General features: G+C 36.4%; 1 protein-coding gene across 4 annotated transcripts in view; it reads right to left on the bottom strand.

Moving 5' to 3' along the window:
• Positions 1-2,683: 2,683 nt before the first annotated feature.
• LOC136864062 (type-1 angiotensin II receptor-associated protein) overlaps positions 2,684-20,041 on the bottom strand; it is a 268,407-nt gene continuing 251,049 nt past the window's right edge. For all 4 annotated transcript variants that reach the window (XM_067140601.2, XM_067140600.2, XM_067140602.2 and 1 more), the window contains exon 8: positions 2,684-3,627. In XM_067140601.2, the coding sequence (XP_066996702.1) occupies positions 3,455-3,627 (173 nt within the window). In that variant the 3' untranslated portion in view covers positions 2,684-3,454. The remainder of the gene's footprint in view (positions 3,628-20,041) is intronic.

Here is a 20,041-nt window from a genome sequence, read left to right as displayed (position 1 = left end):
TACAATATTCAGAACAAAGGTTTCAAGGGCATTAAGTGAGGCTAACATGTTTGTTTATTGTCATGGATAACAATGACTTTTTAAAATTACATTTTGTATTACAAAGAGAACAAAAGGCAAAAATATTCTGAAAGACTGCTTCTGACCCCAACATGGTATCTTCAGGGAGAGTTCAGTCTGAGCCTGGCCCAAGGGCTACACAGATCTCTAACAGATACCTACATGATACAGCTAGCGACAGGAAAAGAAATCTCAATGTGGTACATGATCTTGCTCTGCTAGTTTAGACTTCCCACTCAATCTACATAACCTAGCCCCACTGATGAGGCTTTAATTTATGGCATAGAATCTTGCCCTTCTCCTGCGAAAGTTCTCACTCGGCCACTATGATGCCTCTAATTCTGTCTCAAGACAATCTGCCCATCTAGCTTATCCTCAAGTGAGTAAAATAAACATCCTCTACCATAACGTCAGGACTAGTGATGTAAGGAAGGCACTGGCACAGTGCCACGATTTAAAATGAACCGGTGCCAGTGACATTGCCATAAAAATAAATCTGTGAAACGCTTACAAGAATAAAAATGTTTGTGACGGGAATATTGACCTCATTTATACCGTTAGTACGGACAAGAACCATCAATCAAGTCTGCTTTTCCATGAGTACATCGAACAGTATGGCGGGCACTGGCGGCTGGCTCTGTTACCGAACGAAGCATTATTGTGTGTGGCCACGTGACAGCCTCGTGCCAACGGCGCCAGGACAGATTGCTTCTACAGTACCTACTGGTCACCCCGTCCTACCAAGTGCTGCCGGACCGTGCCACGCTATGCTTTATTCTCTTTTGTTATATTATCCATTGTCTTGAATTCCGTGTCAATGGCAGATAGATGAAAATCTAGCCCTTTGTGGAGTTATATCACTCCAGATGATAAAAACCAGTACATAGCAGTGCGAGATATTTGTAAATCTTGTATATCGTTCAAATCGACGATAACATGTTTAAAACGGCATATGCTTCATCGTCCCTGGAAGACTCCTTAATAGCTAGGCAGGCAGATCCGTTAAAATGGCGGTTGGAAAGAAAGCTTCAGTATCCCAACCTTTACTATTTAGCTGTCCAGAAGTTGTGTGTTGCTGCAACATCCGCACCTGCCGAATGTGTGTTTTCGAAAGCTGGTCAAATTTTCACTAACAGACTGTCAGCGAATGAAGTGAAAAAAAATACTGTTCATGAATGTGAATGGAAAATTTACTTGAGGGTTATTTTAATGTATTTTGCATGCAGATTTTGACTAACAAAGGAAACAGACTGTCAGCGAATAAAGTTTAAAAAGATGCTTTTCTTGAATGTGAATGGAAAACTTATTTGAAGGTTATTTTGTAGTATTTTCCATGTAAATATTAATATAAATTACGGTATATCTATGTGTAGTTCCTTTTTTTAATACATGAAGCATAAAAGTTTTTATACAAGTCCAATGAATAAGTAGTAATTTTGGCACTGACAGTGCCGCAGCACCAGTGTTTTGGCACGGTGACGCGCTTGGCACTGGCACTGTGCACACCAGTGTCAGCAGAGGCACTGGAATTTGCATCACTAGTCAGGACCTCGTAGCTGCAACAGGTATGTAACTACTTGAGTGCAAAGTACTTTTGACCTATTTGACGAGTTTCAGATGGAATTCATTAACCATGTACTCTGAACAACTAACTGTGCTTCCAGGCATCCAAAGTTCAATTTTTAACACATTTTTTATCAAACTGAAAATCTAACAGCCATCTACCATGTGTCCTATCTCTTCTGCATAGCATATGTCTTTTTTAAAACAATAACTGCAGGTACAAGAAAAAGTATAATGAATTCTTACTGAAAATCATATATATGGAATTAAGGTAATGCAGGCAGTAAATAAGTATACAACAGAATTCACAAATATGTGCTACCTGATAAGACGCAAGCCATTTATTCTGTATCAGTAGGTAAAGGTAAGGGTGTATTCTGCCCGAAGGCAGGTCTGAAATTCCGCGGTGTGCCTGAGCCAGAGCTTACATATGGTAGGGTGGCCAGTTTCTTTCCGCTCCTCCATTCCCTTACTCCCCACCAACAGCTCGTGGCAACCCATCCAAATCTTAATCACGCCCAATGTTGCTTAACTTCGGAGATCTCTCAGGATCCAGTGTTTCAACACAGCTACAGCCGTTGGCTATCTGTAGGTAGTATCTTACTTTGCATATTTGTTAAAAACCAGAATACTACATACAAAAATGTAGATAAATTAGTGCCTATGATGATGGCATAAGCATACTTGTAAATTATATATGAATATACTCTTTATCACCAACAGATGAAATGTGACTTGCAGACTATCCTGTTTACATTGATCAGGTTTTTGAACATGGCACCTTTGCAAAAACACTGCTACTGAGCCAATCAGCAATCTTCAAACTAAGCTGACATATCAGATCAATTTTAGTAAATAAAAGGAACTTACGGTAACCTCTGCAACATTATGATATACTGTACCTCATGCCAGTATTCTCGTCATTTTCACTACCACAAACAAATATGACTATACCTACTGAAAGACAATTCACAATGGCTAATACAACAACAAAGACAATGTCTTTAATTTTTTTTTTTTTTTTGGAGTACTTCTGTTGTTCAAATTAAACACATGCCAGATTACTTTATTCTCATTCATTTGTATTGCTCTTTTACAACATTCAGTCTAACTAGATTAATACATTTGATATATAAAGTATTAAAAGTATATGCAATAAAAATCAAGGTCTAACAGTAATAAAAAAAATTTAAAAAATTGCCCAGAGAGCATGAACAAGAAATAACATCACCTATTACTAATTTAATCATTTACATGGAATGGCAAGTGGGCTTCATTTACTACATATTATGGGAATTCATATATCACAACATACGTACAAACATACATGCAATCATACTTATATACATTGCGCATAAAAAAATTCTGGTGTTCCATTTCAAAAAATTTGCTATAGAGCTGAAATGTATGCAGCTGAAACTACTGTAAAGTTTTAGAGCAAACTGCACTGTATCAAAATAATTTTCTCTGAAATTATATGTTTGTTCTTATATCTAAGTATTCTTTAATTAAAAAATAATATAATTCTTACTTCTTACTTAAATATTATTTCTGTAGTCCAAATAATGAAAAATTAATGCAATTCAAAAGTTATCTGCATAATGGAGAGACTTCCTACAATGAAATCACTTTATTAATGTAGTCCATATTATATAAAGTAATAACAAATGTTCAGGTTATGAGGATTCTTGGAAGGAAAAATAATCTGAAAAGTATATGAAAATATTATTATAGTATTTGAAAAATAAGCAAATTTAAGAATAAAATATAGAACTGAAAAATGTTCCCAAGAAAAATTGTATCTGTGGCCAAGCAAGCAAAGAATAAAATCCTAGCAATGGTAAGGAGGAGGCATCTTATTTTCTCTATCCATTCCAGAAGGAGCAAACATAGCTGGACTGCTACTTCTATCATTGTGCATTCCACTCTGATGAACTCCCGGAACTATCTGGTGAACACCACGATCGATATCTTCATATGGAGCATTCTGAGCATTGCTTGCTCCTGTAAAGAATATTAAAAGAGCAATACAATCACATCAATGTTCCCATCAGTTCTGCAATCAACTCATACATACCAGGTAAGTGACACTAGAAAAAATAAATTCCACTGGATAGATCAAAGTTCTTCCAACTAATAATTACTGAATGTATTTTGAAGTAAATGAATATTTAATCCGGTTCAGATTTTCTGGTGGTATGCTCCAAGGTGCATACCATTTACCTATTTCAATGCTCAGGGGAAAAAATGCATTTTAGGTATACTATGATGAAAAAAATTCAGATAGCAATGGGATTATTAGTAAAAACTTAATATTTATTAAAATTCATCAACATCTGGGAAATTTATATAGATGTACGTTGGCAGTACGTTGAGGTGTTATGGCAGCCAAAGCCATAACTTGAATAATGATATGTACAATGTTACAATGGCTGAACTTCTAAATGCTCTAAACTATAGATGTACAGTAGAGTCATGTCCAGTCACATTTTAAAACACATTTTGAGTAGATGATACAGTAATATCATTTCGTCTTTCATATGTGATTTGTAAAAGGTTAAGTTGAAATGTGGAGCCCTAACAAAATCTAAATGAATCATTAGATTACACAGTATTTTGCATCCCCAGCAAATAACAAAAATAAACTTGTCTGAAGATAATGGTGAAAACAGTAGGTCTAGAGATTTGAAAAGTCATGAATGTAAAGACAAATGTGGAAATGAAATTGCGTGTGCTGAGAATGTGCCATTTACATGTACAACTGAAAATAGTCTTGATAATGATCTTTTTGACTGCTGGGAAATAGAAGTGAAAGAAGATTTCTGTCCTAAGAATAAGTGGTTAATAGAGCAAAACAATAAAATAGTGTGCAATAGTTGTACAGAAGTTTGAAAACTGGAGTCAGAAAGAACTAAACAAGGAATTGATATTTCTTAACACCGGTCAACAGTTTCAATGTAATGCTTTGGAGATAACTGATCAGATCACTTCAAAAGCAAATCTTCACACTCAAAGAATGTTAAGCTCATCAAACTGCTTTGAAAATATTAATTGCTGCAAGTGCAAAATCTTTGAAATCTTTGGAATCTACGTGTGTCAAAGCACTAAAGAATGAGAAGTCAGCAGCAACAGTTAATGTTTTCAGTCCAGCCTTAAAAGAACACTCACCGCCATTCAATTACTTTGAGTCACAAATAGTTGTTCAGGAACTAAATGGACTCGACATGGGATATATTCTGCATTCCAGGCTGGCATACGTTAATATAATAAATCATATTGCTGCAGAAATGAAAGCCAGAGTCATCAAAAATATAACTGAATCACTTAGCAAAATTTCCCAGATACTTCATGAAAGTTAACTATCATTTATTACACTGGTCAACAGTGAAGATGTTTTTGAATTAAGAACTGTCAATTCCTAATCATTTTGATGCAAAATAAGCAAAGCAAATATGTTTGAAATACTTACCTCTCATTCTCTTGAGAAACGGGAATTTGTTTTATGATGCATCGACATTGTCTAATTCTTGTAAATAACTTTTGTTTCAAATATAGGTTGTCAATACTGAGTAAACTATATTTTATTCCTGCAGAATTACACAAATTACATTTGTTGTGGTTAGGGAAACCTATTTGCTGTTATTTTTCAGTATCATTTTCTGCATATGGAGTTCTAAGAAGACTCAATTTTCAGAGGTAAATAATAAATGAAAAACCCTAGCATAAACCTTGATTTATTTTCAGGGGTGCATAATACCTACCGTACTCATAATCTAAATTACTGGTATCTTAAGCTAATTTGTTACGGTATACAAGAACCTCATTTATCTGGACCTCATTAATCCGGTTTATCTGGATCGAAAATAATAAAAATTTATTTTTACTTGTACAGTATTCCTTTTACGGCGTCGGCTCTTCTTGAATATATCCGCCAAGGATAGTTAAGGACAGGATTTGGAAGTAATTCGGCCACAGTCTGTCAAAGGTACTGTCCCGGCATCTGCCTGGAATTAAGAATGGGAAACCGTGGTAAACCATTCCCAGTTCAGCTGAGGTGGGATTTGAACCCACACTCTTCTGAATGCAACACACTATTAACTCACTGATGGTGAATTTGAAAATGAAACCAGCGCTTCATCAGAAGAAACAATGACTCATGGAGAGGCAACAATGCAGCTGGACAAACTGATGGCCTATTTAGAATCCTTGACTGAAACCACACCGACAGAACTGTTGTTACAAGTAACTAATTACAAGTGTTTATATTTCATATAGAAATTAATCACTAAAAAATATAATTGTATTGAATAGGTGGACACAGTAATTTTATTCAAGAAAGAACTGTTGTTAGTAAAACGTCTTTGAGATTATGCAGCATGCAAACGCTATACAAGTGTAAAACAGAAAAGAAATCACACATTATTTTAGTGCCAAAAACACGAGTCGTAAATGTACGAAAAGTGTTCTGATATTTTCTTGTACAATTGAAAAAAGGTATTACTGTAAAAATTATGTTAATAAATTATATAACATGTACTGTATTTGTTTTTTAGTTGTTCTGCATTATCCGGATTTTCAATAATCCGGATCAGTTCCGGTCCCACTTAATCCAGATAAACGAGGATCTTGTGTACTTGGTTTTCAAACCAGATTTTTTAGACTTCAAGATGCCAAGTAAATGTGTAAATAGTATGGATAACATTTATTATGTAGGCAGTGAAGTGACTTTTTCATCTCAGAAATGTGAACTGAATCTATTAATAAAGATGGGAGATCACCATTACTTTGAGTGTAAAATAAATAAGGATAAACTCTAGGTACCACACATTTGCTGTAATTTATGTGCAGTAAATCTCCGTGGTTTGTTGAGGACATCCCAAGAGTTACGTTGAAATATGTCACTGAAGATTCACTTTCTTCACTGTAATCTTGTTTTCTTCTCAAGCAATTGTGGTACTTTGAGTGACGACAATGGGAGCATTTCAATCGAGACATTTTTGTGACTAAAAGGAGGCACGAGGGCAATTGAACTCGTCTATGCTTGCAGACTATTGCAGGAATGTGATGAGAGAAAATCAAAGAAACAGAAACGCTCCAGCGAATAGGTAAATGGATAAGAGTCAATCATTGAATCATTTATTTAACATTAAGCAACAAGTGCAATAGCCTTTTTCATAATAATCTATATATCGGGTGAGTTGGCCGTGCGCGTAGAGGTGCGCGGCTGTGAGCTTGCATCCGGGAGATAGTAGGTTCGAATCCCACTATCGGCAGCCCTGAGGATGGTTTTTCGTGGTTTCCCATTTTCACACCAGGCAAATGCTGGGGCTGTACCTTAATTAAGGCCATGGCCGCTTCCTTCCAACTCCTAGGCCTTTCCTATCCCATCGTCGCCATAAGACCTATCTGTGTCGGTGCGACGTAAAGCCCCTAACAAAAAAACAAAAAAAATCTATATATCTATATATATAATATAACATGTCCTGACTGACTGATTCATCATCGCCGAGCCCAACTACTGGACATCAAGAAATTAAATTTTGGGGATGCATTTATATTAGGGTGTAGGTGCTCACTGAGGATTTTTGGATATTCTATCCCTAAGGGGGTGAAAAGGCGCGTGCGCGCGCGTGTGTGTGTATTTTTAAAATGAGGATATCTATATCTCAAAAACTTAAAAGTTTACAGATGTAAACATTGGTATTTGGAATCTCCTTTAAAAATAAAGAAACAACTAAGTTATTTTTGTGTTTTTGGATAATCCGATGAACAGGGGGTGAACAGGAGTGACAAATGGGGTGAATTTTTAAAAAGACTATATCTGAAAATTATCTCAGAAACGTAACATATTACAGATTTGAAAACTGGTATTTGGAATTCCCTGTAAAAGTAAAAAACATGTTTTTTTTTGTTTGGAAAATCCACTTAAGGGGAACTGAAAAAGGGGGTGAATTTTTAAAATTAGCATATCTCTTTCTGATTATATTAGACATGTTTGCAATGTTAATAACTGGTTCGATAGAAGGCAGTTTGGTTTTAGGAAAGCTCAACTTGTAGGATTCCAGCAAGATATACTGGATTCAGGAGGTCAAATGGACTGTATCGCGACTGACCTGTCTAAAGCATTTAATAGGGTGTATCATGGGAGACTACTGGCAAAAATGAGTGCAATTGGACTAGACAAAAGAGCGACTTAATGGGTTGCTATATTTATAGAAAATAGATCTCAGAGAATTAATGTAGGCGAAGCTTTATCTGACCCTGTTATAATTAAGACGGGAATTCCTCAAGGCAGTATTATTGGACTTTTATGTTTTCTTATTTATATATAAATGATATGTGTAAAGAAGTTGAATCAGAGATAAGGCTTTTTGCGGATGATGTTATTCTGTATAGAGTAATAAAAGTTACAAGATTGTGAGCAACTGCAACATGACCTTGATAATGTGAAATGGACAGTAGGCAATGCTATGATGATAAATGGGGTTAGAAGTCAGGTTGTGAGTTTCACAAATAGGAAAAGTCCTCTCAGTTTTAATTACTGCATTGATGGGGTGAAAGTTCCTCTTGAGGATCATTGTAGGTATCTAGGTGTTGAATGTATGTATGTTGGGTATTCAGCCCGAAGGCTGGTTTGATCCTCAACAGCTCCAGCCAACAGCTGTCATAAATAGCCTAGGCATCACTGAAGAGGTGTACTAAGGAAATGAGGAGTGAGGTGGTTTCCCGTTGCTTTCCTCATCAAGCCAGCCGTTGCTATTACATATCAATCTGCCAAGCCCACTGAAATGCATGCACTAACTGACCCTATGAGTGATATTTTCACACCATTCATAACAGGGACTGGCTGCATAAGCAATGGTATTACTAGCATCACTCATAACTCAAGTCACTTTCATATTGTCAAAGCCAAGGATGAGACTGAGACAGGTCAATGAAAGTAACAAATTTGATATAGCCCATACCAGAAGACATAGTGCACTGTAAACACTACATCTCGCCAGCAAAGGTGTTATTATAAGGAAGATCTTCATTGGGGTAATCACATAAATGGGATTGTAAATAAAGGGTACAGATCTCTGCACAAGGTTATCTGCATAAGGTTATGAGGGTGTTTAGGGGTTGTAGTAAGGATGTAAAGGAGAGGGCATATAAGTCTCTGGTAAGACCCCAACTAGAGTACGGTTCCAGTGTATGGGACACTCACCAGGATTACTTGATTCAAGAACTGGAAAAAATCCAAAGAAGAGCAGCTCGATTTTTTCTGGGTGATTTTCGACAAAAGAGTAGTGTCACAAATTTGTTGCAAAGTTTGGGTTGGAAAGAATTGGGAGAAAGAAGGCGAGCTGCTGGACTAATCGGTACGCTACACGTGATTCAATTCGGATCCAAAAATGATTTGTAAGTATTTGTATTAAATAACACTAGTATGTTTTTATTGTTTACCTACCTATTCAATACAATCTTAAAAATTAGGACTTTGTCCTTATTGAAATTGTCAACATAAAATTAGTACATTGGATGGTACATGTTTCGCCTATCAATAGTAGGCATCGTCAGCCATATTTTACCTTAGGAATAGATCAGGTACCTGATTGGAAATGACTTATGAATACTGTTGAAATGTGACTAAGTCCTGTAAAATGGATTAGAGATCGTTAAACAACTATTACAATATGAAATGTGGTATACTATTTGCTTAACAATGTTTGTGTTAATAATCGAGTCTAAAAACATGAAATTATTTAAGAATTATGACATAGGTGGTTGATTCATGATATTAAAAGATATTACAATAAAGTTAAAAATTGGAAAGCCCATTCCAATTAATTGTCAAATGGCGTGTTGTTAAAAACTTTATGTTGAGCATTAAAATTATCTGGTAATAGTCCTTGGTTCTTGAAGTTGTTAAGATTTAATTTTTCATTTATGTGCGTATAAATTTGAAGAATTTTCATATGGCGTGGTTCTTTTTGAGACAATATTAGTCTGAATGCTGAACGCCTTAGGTCATATTAAAGTTTATGTAGACGTCATTAGGGCATCTTCTTTGATGTGGTATTTGTGGGAAGAGTTTGAGATAGGCGTAGCTCTTCATTGTTGGACGTGCTGAAGTAAGCGTACTAGTCGAAAGGGAATGTTCTTGTAGTAAAAGTTGTTGTCAATCGGTAGGTCGCCAAGTGTGTGATGAAATTCTGAAATTAAAAAGTTAATTTGAGAATTTAATGAAGAACCATAATTGGAATGAGGGGGCTAAATAGTGGAAGATGAATGAAAAGTGTTGACACTTACCCCTTCGACCGCTGAGATGTTAACTTATCATGTTGAGAACTTTAGAGCTACTGGCCGTCGCCGAGCTCTTACTTAGCGTGTTGTATTTGTGAAGTATTGGTGGAAGGGGTTGAGCTTGAGAAGGTGTGGCTAAGGGCTTATTCGTTGCGCATAAGGGGGAGTTGTCGGCAGCGGGAGGAGGGAAGGGGGTGGTGTGTGTGTGTTGGATTGATGGGAGTGTATACTGATTTAGTGCTAAATATTTTATAAAAAATTACTATTCTGAAGGGATAATTTTTGTAATAGAATTGGGATCTGTTCGTAAAGAGGACTTTTGTTATCTATTATGTCATTTAAGTTTTTGTCTTTGTTCAATTGTTGGCCTAGGAAGATGTATAAGTTTTCATATTCCGTCATGAGCTTACCTTTTCCAAATTTTTTTAATGAATTGTAAATCCTGATCTATTGTAGGAAATTCGTGGCCTGTGGCCTTCATGTGGTTAATCATCGCAGAGAACTTATTATGTTTCTGGGCATTGTAATGTTCTGTTATCTAGTTGAGAAACTGCGGCCAGTTTGGCCAACATAAGAAAAATTACATACTGAGCATCTGAGTCTATATATACCTGAGCTTGAATATTTATTATTAGTTGAATTGACTGAGTTATGAATAAAAAATAAATTTCGATTTGTATTCTGCGTAGTGTAAGCGATTTTTACCTCGTGTTTTTTTTTTTTTTTTTTAAGGATTGGTAATTAGATGGATTTTTAGGTTGCTAAATGTGAACTTTGCGAATTTTTGTTTGTTGGGTTTTCTTGGACAAAGGTTTGTGGTTAATTTTAGTTAAATTTTATTAATGATTTTGTTGATCATATCTGGATTGAAACCGTTGTATCTGGCTATTTCTCTTACGAAATCTAATTCTTTAAAAAAAATTATTTGGTGAAAGAGGGATTTTTTAATGCCCTGTATACTAAACTGTAATATGTAGCTTACTGAATTTGGATGTAATGATTCGTTTTTTATAGTTATTGAAGTAAATGAAGGCTTGCGGTAAATTTGGAAATCAAATATGTCTGCAACTCGTGTAATTTTGATGTCTAGAAAATTGATTGAATTGTTGATTTGGTTTTCCTTTTTGAACTTTATATTTTTGTCTAAATTATTTAGAAACGTTACAAAACAAAACAAATACCACATCAAAGAAGACGGCCTAATGACGTCTACATAAACTTTAATATGAGCTATGGCATTCAGCATTCAAACTAATATTTTCTCAAAATGAACCACGCCATATGAAAATTCTTCAAATTTATAAGCACATAAATGAAAAATTAATTCTTATCAACTTCAAAAACCAAGGACTGTTACCAGATAATTTTAATGCTCAACATTCTGAAAGTTTTTAACAACACGCCATTTGACAATTAATTGGAATGTGCTTTCCGATTTTTAGCTTTATTGTAATATCTTTTAATATCATGAATCAACCACCTGTCATAATTCTTGAATAATTGTCATGTTTTTAGACTCAAATATTAGCACAAACATTGTTAAGCAAATAGTATACTACATTTCATCTTGTAATAGTTGTTTAATGATTTCTAATCCATTTTACAAGACATAGTCACTTTTCAACAGTATTCACAAGTCATTTCCAATCAGGTACCTGATCTATTCCTAAGGTAAAATATGGCTGATGATGCCTACTATTGATAGGCGAAACATGTACCATCCAATGTACTAATTCTATGTTGACAATTTTGATAAGGATGAAGTTCTAATTTTTAAGATTGTATTGTATTGAATAGGTGGGTAAACAATTAAAACATACTAGTGTTATTAAATAAGTGGTATGTTCCGAGATGTCAGTGGAGAGATGGTGAGGAATGACATTAGTAGACGAATAAATTTGAGTGGCGTTTTTAAAAAGCAGGAAAGATCATAATATGAAGATAAAGTTGGAATTAAAGAGGACAAATTGGGGCAAATATTCATTTATAGGAAGGGGAGATAGGGATTGGAATAACTTACCAAGCGAGATGTTCAATAAATTTTCAATTTCTTTGAAATCATGAAAAGGCTAGGAATAGAACAGATAGGGAATCTGCCAACTGGGCGACTGCCCTAAATGCAGATCAGTATTGATTGATTGATTGATTGATTAAATTTCTATAACTGTGCCTCGTTTATAACTTATCAATGTTTTGAATGTCCATTAGAGTGGAAGCAGAACTCTGCACAAAGAAGTAGTGTGTGTCTGGTGGTACTTTCCCGCAAGTGGCGTGGGTTGGCCATGCCTATAAAAGAGGGTAGCTACTAGAGTCAGTCTCTGCTATAGAAGTTTGGACGGCATACAGTAGGTATCACTATGCTGTAGTAGAGAGACCAAGCAGCACAGGGAAATCATTCCAGTTGAGAATGGGAAGTGCATTAACAGCTCATCCTGAACAAGTAGAAAGATTAACTAGTGTCATGGTAGACAAGCAGTTACCTTTCAATTAAACAGTGTGCACAGAGTGTGTGCAAGGAACTGGTAAACCGCAGAACAGACTCGCACGTGACTGGGTAACCATCCCTTAATTAGGAGCCACTAAGGCTGGACTACCGCCTGTATAGCAGGTATGGCAAAGTCCTATCCAGTTCCTAGGTCATGTTACAATTAATGCAAGTGCAGTTAATCAGAATCAGAGACAATCTGCATAATTGTCTACGCAAGTTGCAGAAACTATCCGGACGTCTCAATCCAGCAGATGGTATCAGACCATGCACAGCACGGGAATGAACCAGCAGTCTTCAGCCCTGGAATTCAGTAGTACAATTATGTGCTAAACTATCATGACGGCCTGGATGGGGAGCTGAGGCACGTAATGGAGACCAGATACGTGGAACTAATTTATGCATGGATTGGGAGTAGAAAGATTCAAACCAATGTATTATGTAAATAATAGATTTAAATAAGCCCATGAGGCAAGTTTCATTGTGTATATGTAAATATGTTTAGGACTGGAAGCGATTTAGACAGCTTTGTTTGATTTTAGTTAGGATTTGAGGGTAACCAGTTATGAGTTCTTTCTGTACAATTTATGTAGGACTATTAGTGTCGCAATGTGACACATGGGTGTTGTGAAGCAAGGGTCATCGTCTGATGGAGTATCTCACAAGCTTTCGCACCGGGATCTAGTGAATAGGAATATATAACTGACCGAAGAATAGAGTGTGCATGTACTACTATGTTTTTACAGCTGGCCAGTGAATAGCAGAGGGATGTGTTTTTCCCCATCGTTGTATTTAAAAGGGTCTTCTAAGAAAAGTGGCATGCTAACTTTGACCATGCTGGTGAACTGAATAGGGGTCTGCGACATATGAGGCCGCCCAAGATGTGCTGAGAAAATTATGGGTAGCCTGATAAAAAGAAGAAGCATAGAGGTTTACCTAATGAGGTTTTATAGTCTGTGTGAGTGTGTACCCCAGACAACGAACTGTAAAGTGATTCTTTATGAACGGCCGCAGCGCCGAGTCTTTGTTCCGCTATGCAGTGAAAGTCTGTCATAAGCAAGAGGGTGATTGTAACGGTCTCAGCTGAGTAAAGAAGTCTTGACGAGCAGACTACACCTAGTCCCGTTACTCAGGGGAGTGAAGAGCTATTATGGGTTGCCTTGCCACATGCACACAAAGTTAGAATATTTTTCTCTGCAGTCAGCTGATTCATGCTTTGATAATGGAAAGCCGGAGGAAATACTTGCGGGATAGGTAAGCTCAGTCTAACGACCGTGCCTACGCCTGGGAGGATATCGGAGTGAAGCCCGCTCCTACCATCAAAACCAGTGTACATATTATTTCTTTTACAGGTTCAGTGTATTATTTTTGTGATGATATGATTGTTTGTTGATGTTCATGTGTCTTGATTTTATTGTGTCATAATGTTGTCGTTCGATTAAGAGATACTAGCCTGTGAACTATTCTGGGGCAAGAGATTCTGCCCTCATTCTAATGATTATGGGTTGGGTTCCATGTTAGAATCTGTATCATTCTGGGGTAATGTAGGCCCAGTCCTAAACCAGTGTTATTTGAATATTTTCACGTGTTCCTGTTTATTGGGAGTTACTTAACTTACTGATTGAGTCTGAATCTTTCTAATTTTAATTTCATGAATCAGGACAATTTAGATCGAGGCATATGGCCAAGTTAGTTGCACTTAAAACAATATCGTGTCCAGCATACTCAGCTCATATTCCATGTTGACATTTCATTTGTAGTCGGGTGAGTAACCCGAAGTCACACCTTGACTATTTGTAAATTAATATATCATTGTTTGTGTTGATTTCAATGGGGATTTTCCTTCATCCGATACTTATGTTTTGGACCAATAAATTCAATCTATCCCATATCTATTGAGTTTGATTCATGATTACATATTTAGATAATTTATAGTCATTTATTTAGATAAATTTCACGACCCACTCTGAATGTTCCACGTTCTCTACCGACTAGTTAGCCAAGCAAAATTTAGGATGGGTGATAAGGTACGGTACATACAGTCCAATCTTCAGAAATATCAGTTTTCTCTAAAATGTGCACATAACAAAAATTATAGAAATATCCATCTACAATCTTTTATATCTCTTTCAATTTTACCATATAAGCAATGATAAAAGGAGATGTTCCCTAATTTAGATTTCTATTCAAAATCAAATCAAATCAAAACCTCTTTATTTGCAAATGAGGTGTCTACCTCGGTGGCAAATGGTACACTAAAGTACATTATTGTCAAGCACTAAATATTAAATTAACAAGAGAAGAAAATTTTCCTATAATACAATATTATACAATTTACGCTAACAATGTTTTCTATTAAACACACAGCTCATCCTTAATAAATTTATATTGTTTACAAAATTCTAATTATAATATCTCCTACACTACTTACAAATATAGTCAACTGATATACAGTATGTGGAATTGCTTCAAATGATACTATAAAACTGGTATAACATTAATATTTACATTGCATTTATTTATTTACTATTTTTTTTTTTACCCGTTCTGGATCCTAAGTAGCATAACGACCTGCTGCGTCTTAACTAGAGCCCCTTTTGCCACCACTTTTCAGAGTTCCTGAAGGGCCTTCACAGCTACCGTAGCGGTCCCAGGGCCCTCGAAGTCCCCGCTGTACTTCAACCCTACAGGCAGTCCCCTACTTTGGCTGTCCAAACTCCTTAGACCAGGGGATGGAATTAATTTATTCACACACATTTTTTTATTTACAATAACCTGCACCGGTCGAATGCCCTCTAACACTTCATTTATTTTCTCTGTTGCTGTTTATTCTCTTCTTGAATATCTGTACAGATTTTGGAAAAGGATCAAAGGTAAACTGTTCCACTCCTTCACACCCTTCCCAATGAATGAAAATTTACCCCAATCGCTTCTGCTAAAATTCCTTCTAATTTTATATTTGTGGTCAGTCCTGCCGATATAATTATTTTCCAACTGAAGCCTCTCACGGATATCTCCCCAGGCTTCTTCTCCTGTATAGGCTCTATATAATCCTGTAAGTCTAGTTTTCTCCCTTCTCTTACTTAATGTTTCCCACCCAAGTTCCTTTAACATTTCTGATACACTACTCTTTCTCCTGAAATCCCCTGTTACAAATCTTGCTGCTTTCCTCTGCACACTATCTATTTCTTTTATTAGGTATTCTTGGTGAGGATCCCAAACACTGTTTGCATATTCCAATAATGGACGAACCATACTCAAGTAACTATTTTCTTTTAATTCTTTGTTGCATCCTTTAAGTAGCCTCATTATGACATGTAATGATCTGTATGCTTTCCCAACAATGTCATCAATATGACCCTTCCAGTGCAAATTACTTTCAAATCTCACACCTAAGTATTTGCACTTGCCATCTTTTGGGATAACTACCTCATCCAAAGTATATTCAAATTCAGTTTTAAAGCTCCTGTTTGTAAAAGTTGTAACAGTTGATTTGCCTCCATTAACCTTCATATTATTTTCTTCAACCCATTGTTGGATACTTTCAAGGTCCCTTTGTAATTCTGAACAATCCTCAATGTTGTTTATTTCTCTATAAACAATTATGTCATCTGCATACAATCTTATTTTTGATGTTATATTGTTCCCTAAATCATTTGCGTATATTAAGAAAAGTAACGGACCGATTATACTACCCTGTGCAATTCCCTTCCAAACTTTCTCTTCCTGAGATACATTATTTCCTACTTTGACTTTCTGAACCCTTGAATTTAGAAATGCTTTTATCCAACGTGTAACCCTTACGTCCAATCCTATTCCCTCCAATTTCTTTAATAATATTCCATGTTCCACTCTATCAAAGGCTTTGGAAAGATCTATGGCTATGCAATCTAACTGACCTCCTGAATCCAACTGATCTGATATGTCCTGCTGAAATCCCACCAGTTGTGCCTCACAAGAAAATTTCTTTCTAAATCCATACTGGCTCCTTATGAACCAATTTTTATCATCACATATCCCTCTGATGTACTTCGATATTAAACTCTCCAGAATTTTACAAACTATACTGGTCAGGCTGATTGGTCTGTAGTTCTCTGGTTTCCTTTTATCACCCTTTCCTTTATAAATTGGTATTATTATAGATTCCTTCCATTCCTTTGGTATTACACTATTATTTATGACATAGTCAAAGAGAAATTTTAAATAAGGCACTATGTACCACCCCATTGTCTTTAATACCTCCCCAGTAATTTGATCACTTCCTGCAGCTTTTCCTTGCTGAAGCAGTTGGATTTCTCTGAAAATATCTTCGTTTGTGAATGAGAAGCTTCTTGTTTCCCTCTGTGTCTCTCCCTCTCTATCTTCTGTTTCGGTTTCCAACTCTTGACAATCATCTACTGAATCTCTAAATTCCCTACTAAATAGGTTTGCTTTCTCAGTATCTGTTAAATAGTGTTCACCCCCTTCTCCCACCACTGTAGGAATTTGGACTCCTTTTCCTTTTTGATTCCTGATATATGAATACAGCTTTTTCCATTTCCCTTTATGGTCATTACCCTCTTGAAGTATGCCATTCATATAATTCTCTTTTGCTTCCTTTTTCACTCTATCCAGTTCCCTCATTAGCTGTTTTCTAGTTTCTCTACTCTCCCTACCCTCTTTGATTTTCCTGTTTACTATTCTACATTTTCTTTTTAATTTTCTTATTTCCCTTGTATAATAAACAGGGTCTGAGGTCATTTTACCCTTCTTAACAGGTACAAATCTCTTCTCTCCTTCCCAAATAATTCCTTTAAATTTAGCCCAAAGTGTATCCACGTTACTCCCTTCACTTATCCAACAACTGAATTGTGATTTAAGATAAGTCCCAAATTCATCAACTTTAGTTTTTCTGTACAATTTCTTGTCTTGTGTAACCCTCTTATTAAGCCTTTTTGGTACGAGTCCTACATCCATTATTACAGCCTTATGGTCTCCTATTCCTTCAATTACCTCAGTTTTATCAACAATTTCCCATGGTTTAACCAAGAATACATCTAGTAAGTTATTGAGACGAGTCGGTTCTTGTACTACTTGTGTAAATCCTCCTTCCCAAATTAACTTATTTGCAAGTTTCTGTTCATGGGCTTCACTTGCAGCTCCTTTCCATTCAACTTCAGGCAAATTTAGATCTCCCCCAATTATTACCATATCATTATTATTGTTTTTATGAGTATAATCTATTACTTTTTTCAAAGATTTCCATGTCTCTTTCCTCTCTTCCAGGCCTGTATGTTCCTATAATTCCCACCTCCTTCATATTATCACAAACTAATTTTATCCCTAATATTTCATCCCTTTCATCGGTAAACCATTCATGTGAACAGTAAGTTTCCTTCACCAGAATAAACACCCCCCCCCTCCCTTTTTATCTCCTCGGTCTCTACGATAGACTGTGTACCCTTCTGGAAATACTTCTCTATTACCCACCCCTTCTTTCAACCACGATTCCACTCCTATCACCACATCAGTCTCATAAGATTCCATCAATGTACCGAATTTTAATTGTTTATTTACTACACTTTGACAGTTTACCAAGAGCAATCTCAGACCCCCTTCCTCCCTAAAACTTGACTGTTGCAATAGGGTAACTATAAATTCCTTACTATCCTGAGTTTCTTTTTCTAGTTGACTGAGCCAGCTTGAAGTACAGCTGGCTCTTTCTACTAGTTTTCCTGGTCAGTATTATAACTCAAGGGAGTTGCCTGTTTTACAGTACATATCTTAAGATTGATAAAATCTAGAACAATATTTGCTATCTTTCGTTTACCTGAATTGTTTAGATGGAGGCCATGTTTTGTATAACTGTATCTCTCAAAACTGCTGCATTCAATAACCTGAGTATTCCGAAAATGTTTACAAATTTTAACAATATCTGTATTGACCTTGTCCACTTCAATGTTCACACACGAGTCTCTACTCAAATCATGCCTGTGGGGCACGTTCACTACAAAAACGTTAGTGTAGGTCAGCTTCCCTAGTGTATGTTTAAGTTGTGATCTTACATTCTTGGCGTCGTCGCGAGCTACGTCGTTCGTCCCACCGATGATAAGCACTGCATCGCCGCTCCCGAAGTTCCTAGTTGCTGCTTCTACGTTTTCCACAACACTGCTGATAGAAGCTCCTGGATATATTTCTCCGGTTGCTGCTATATTCTCGTCGTTAATCACTCCCGCAATTCCCCTTCCTTGGCTATCACCAAACACAGCTACCTTCGCTGATTTAGGCCTAACTGGGTCTTGAATCTGAATTCTAGGCCTAAATTTTAAACTCGGCACGGCAACGGATCGCGATGATTTGGTTTCACGCGCGCGATCACTTTCTTCCAGGATTAAATTATTTAGGGCAGAAAACCTATTTCTAATGTTTATTTCCGGAAATTCAGTTGTAGATTTCCATTGTTAAGTCCATCAACGGCGAGAGTTGTGACATGAAAATATTGTTCAGTCGCCACAGTAGAAATGGGAGTTAAGTATCGTAACATGATAATATATCCTTTTCCATTATAGTAAGCTGATCCAAAAATGTTACATTCCATCGGAAACCCTAATACAAAAATAACTGTCTTAGCATAATCAACAGAAGGGAGTTTCTGATTAGCTGATGGATATTAGGCATTCGAAGGAAGCACAGGAGCTCATTTAAGAGTGCATTCCTGTGCAGGTACGAGTGATAATTTTGTAACTGTTTAAGGGCAGTACTCATAGCCAGTTACAGATATTATTTAGTTATTTGAAGCACCTTGTATTAGGCTTACTGGTGGTAATGCTTACAGTAGTGTAGTTCCTTGAAACAGATCCGCGTGGTCTTTCCACGTTATATTACATGTTTCACGTTGTTTTGTGAATGATGAGCAAAAGACAGGAAACAAGTCATCTATGGTCTTTTTTCACTGTTAGTGACCATGTAATTTAATTTGTCCTCTATATTATTTATATGGACAAAAACTCTGTTACAGGGACACTGTTATTAATCTGAAGAATTTGAATATGGTACTTCTAAACTCTACTCAGAAATGTTAGGATGGCCCCTGCAAGTGACTTGCAGTTCCTTGGGTGGTGGAGGAACTGTGAAAAATGAGCAACCAGTAGCCAACATCATGAAGGTGGGCATAATCAACCTTATGGCACCGACAGGAAAGGCAGGAAAGGCAGGAAAGGCAGAAGCGGTGGATTTTATAGAGAAAGAGGGTATAGAAATCATGGGATTAAGCAAAGTTAAATGGAAGGGAAATGGATATACACTATACTGGAGTGGTGACCTAGAGGTGAAAAATGGAGCGGGCCTGATAATTTCAAAACAGCTGGAGAAGTATGTGGATATGGTAGAGTAAATCAGTGACAGGATAACGAAAATTAAATTAAGAATCAGGAATCAATTGAAGGACTTCACACAAGTGTATGCACCACAGACAGGGAACAAGAGGAGGATATTGAGGAATTCTTGGAGAAACTAGAAAAGGAGATAACTACATACATACATGCATACATACATACTTACATTATCCTTATAGACTGTTATGCCTTTCAGCATTCAGTCTGCAAGCCTCTGTGAATTTACTAAACATCGCCACAATCCTCGATTTGCAACTAGTGTTGTGGCCTCATT

Source organism: Anabrus simplex, chromosome 2 (assembly GCF_040414725.1).
Source record: "Anabrus simplex isolate iqAnaSimp1 chromosome 2, ASM4041472v1, whole genome shotgun sequence".
NCBI lineage: Eukaryota > Metazoa > Arthropoda > Insecta > Orthoptera > Tettigoniidae > Anabrus > Anabrus simplex.
The sequence above is the reverse complement of the archived record's forward strand: the minus strand, read 5'-3'. Positions and strand labels throughout refer to the sequence as shown.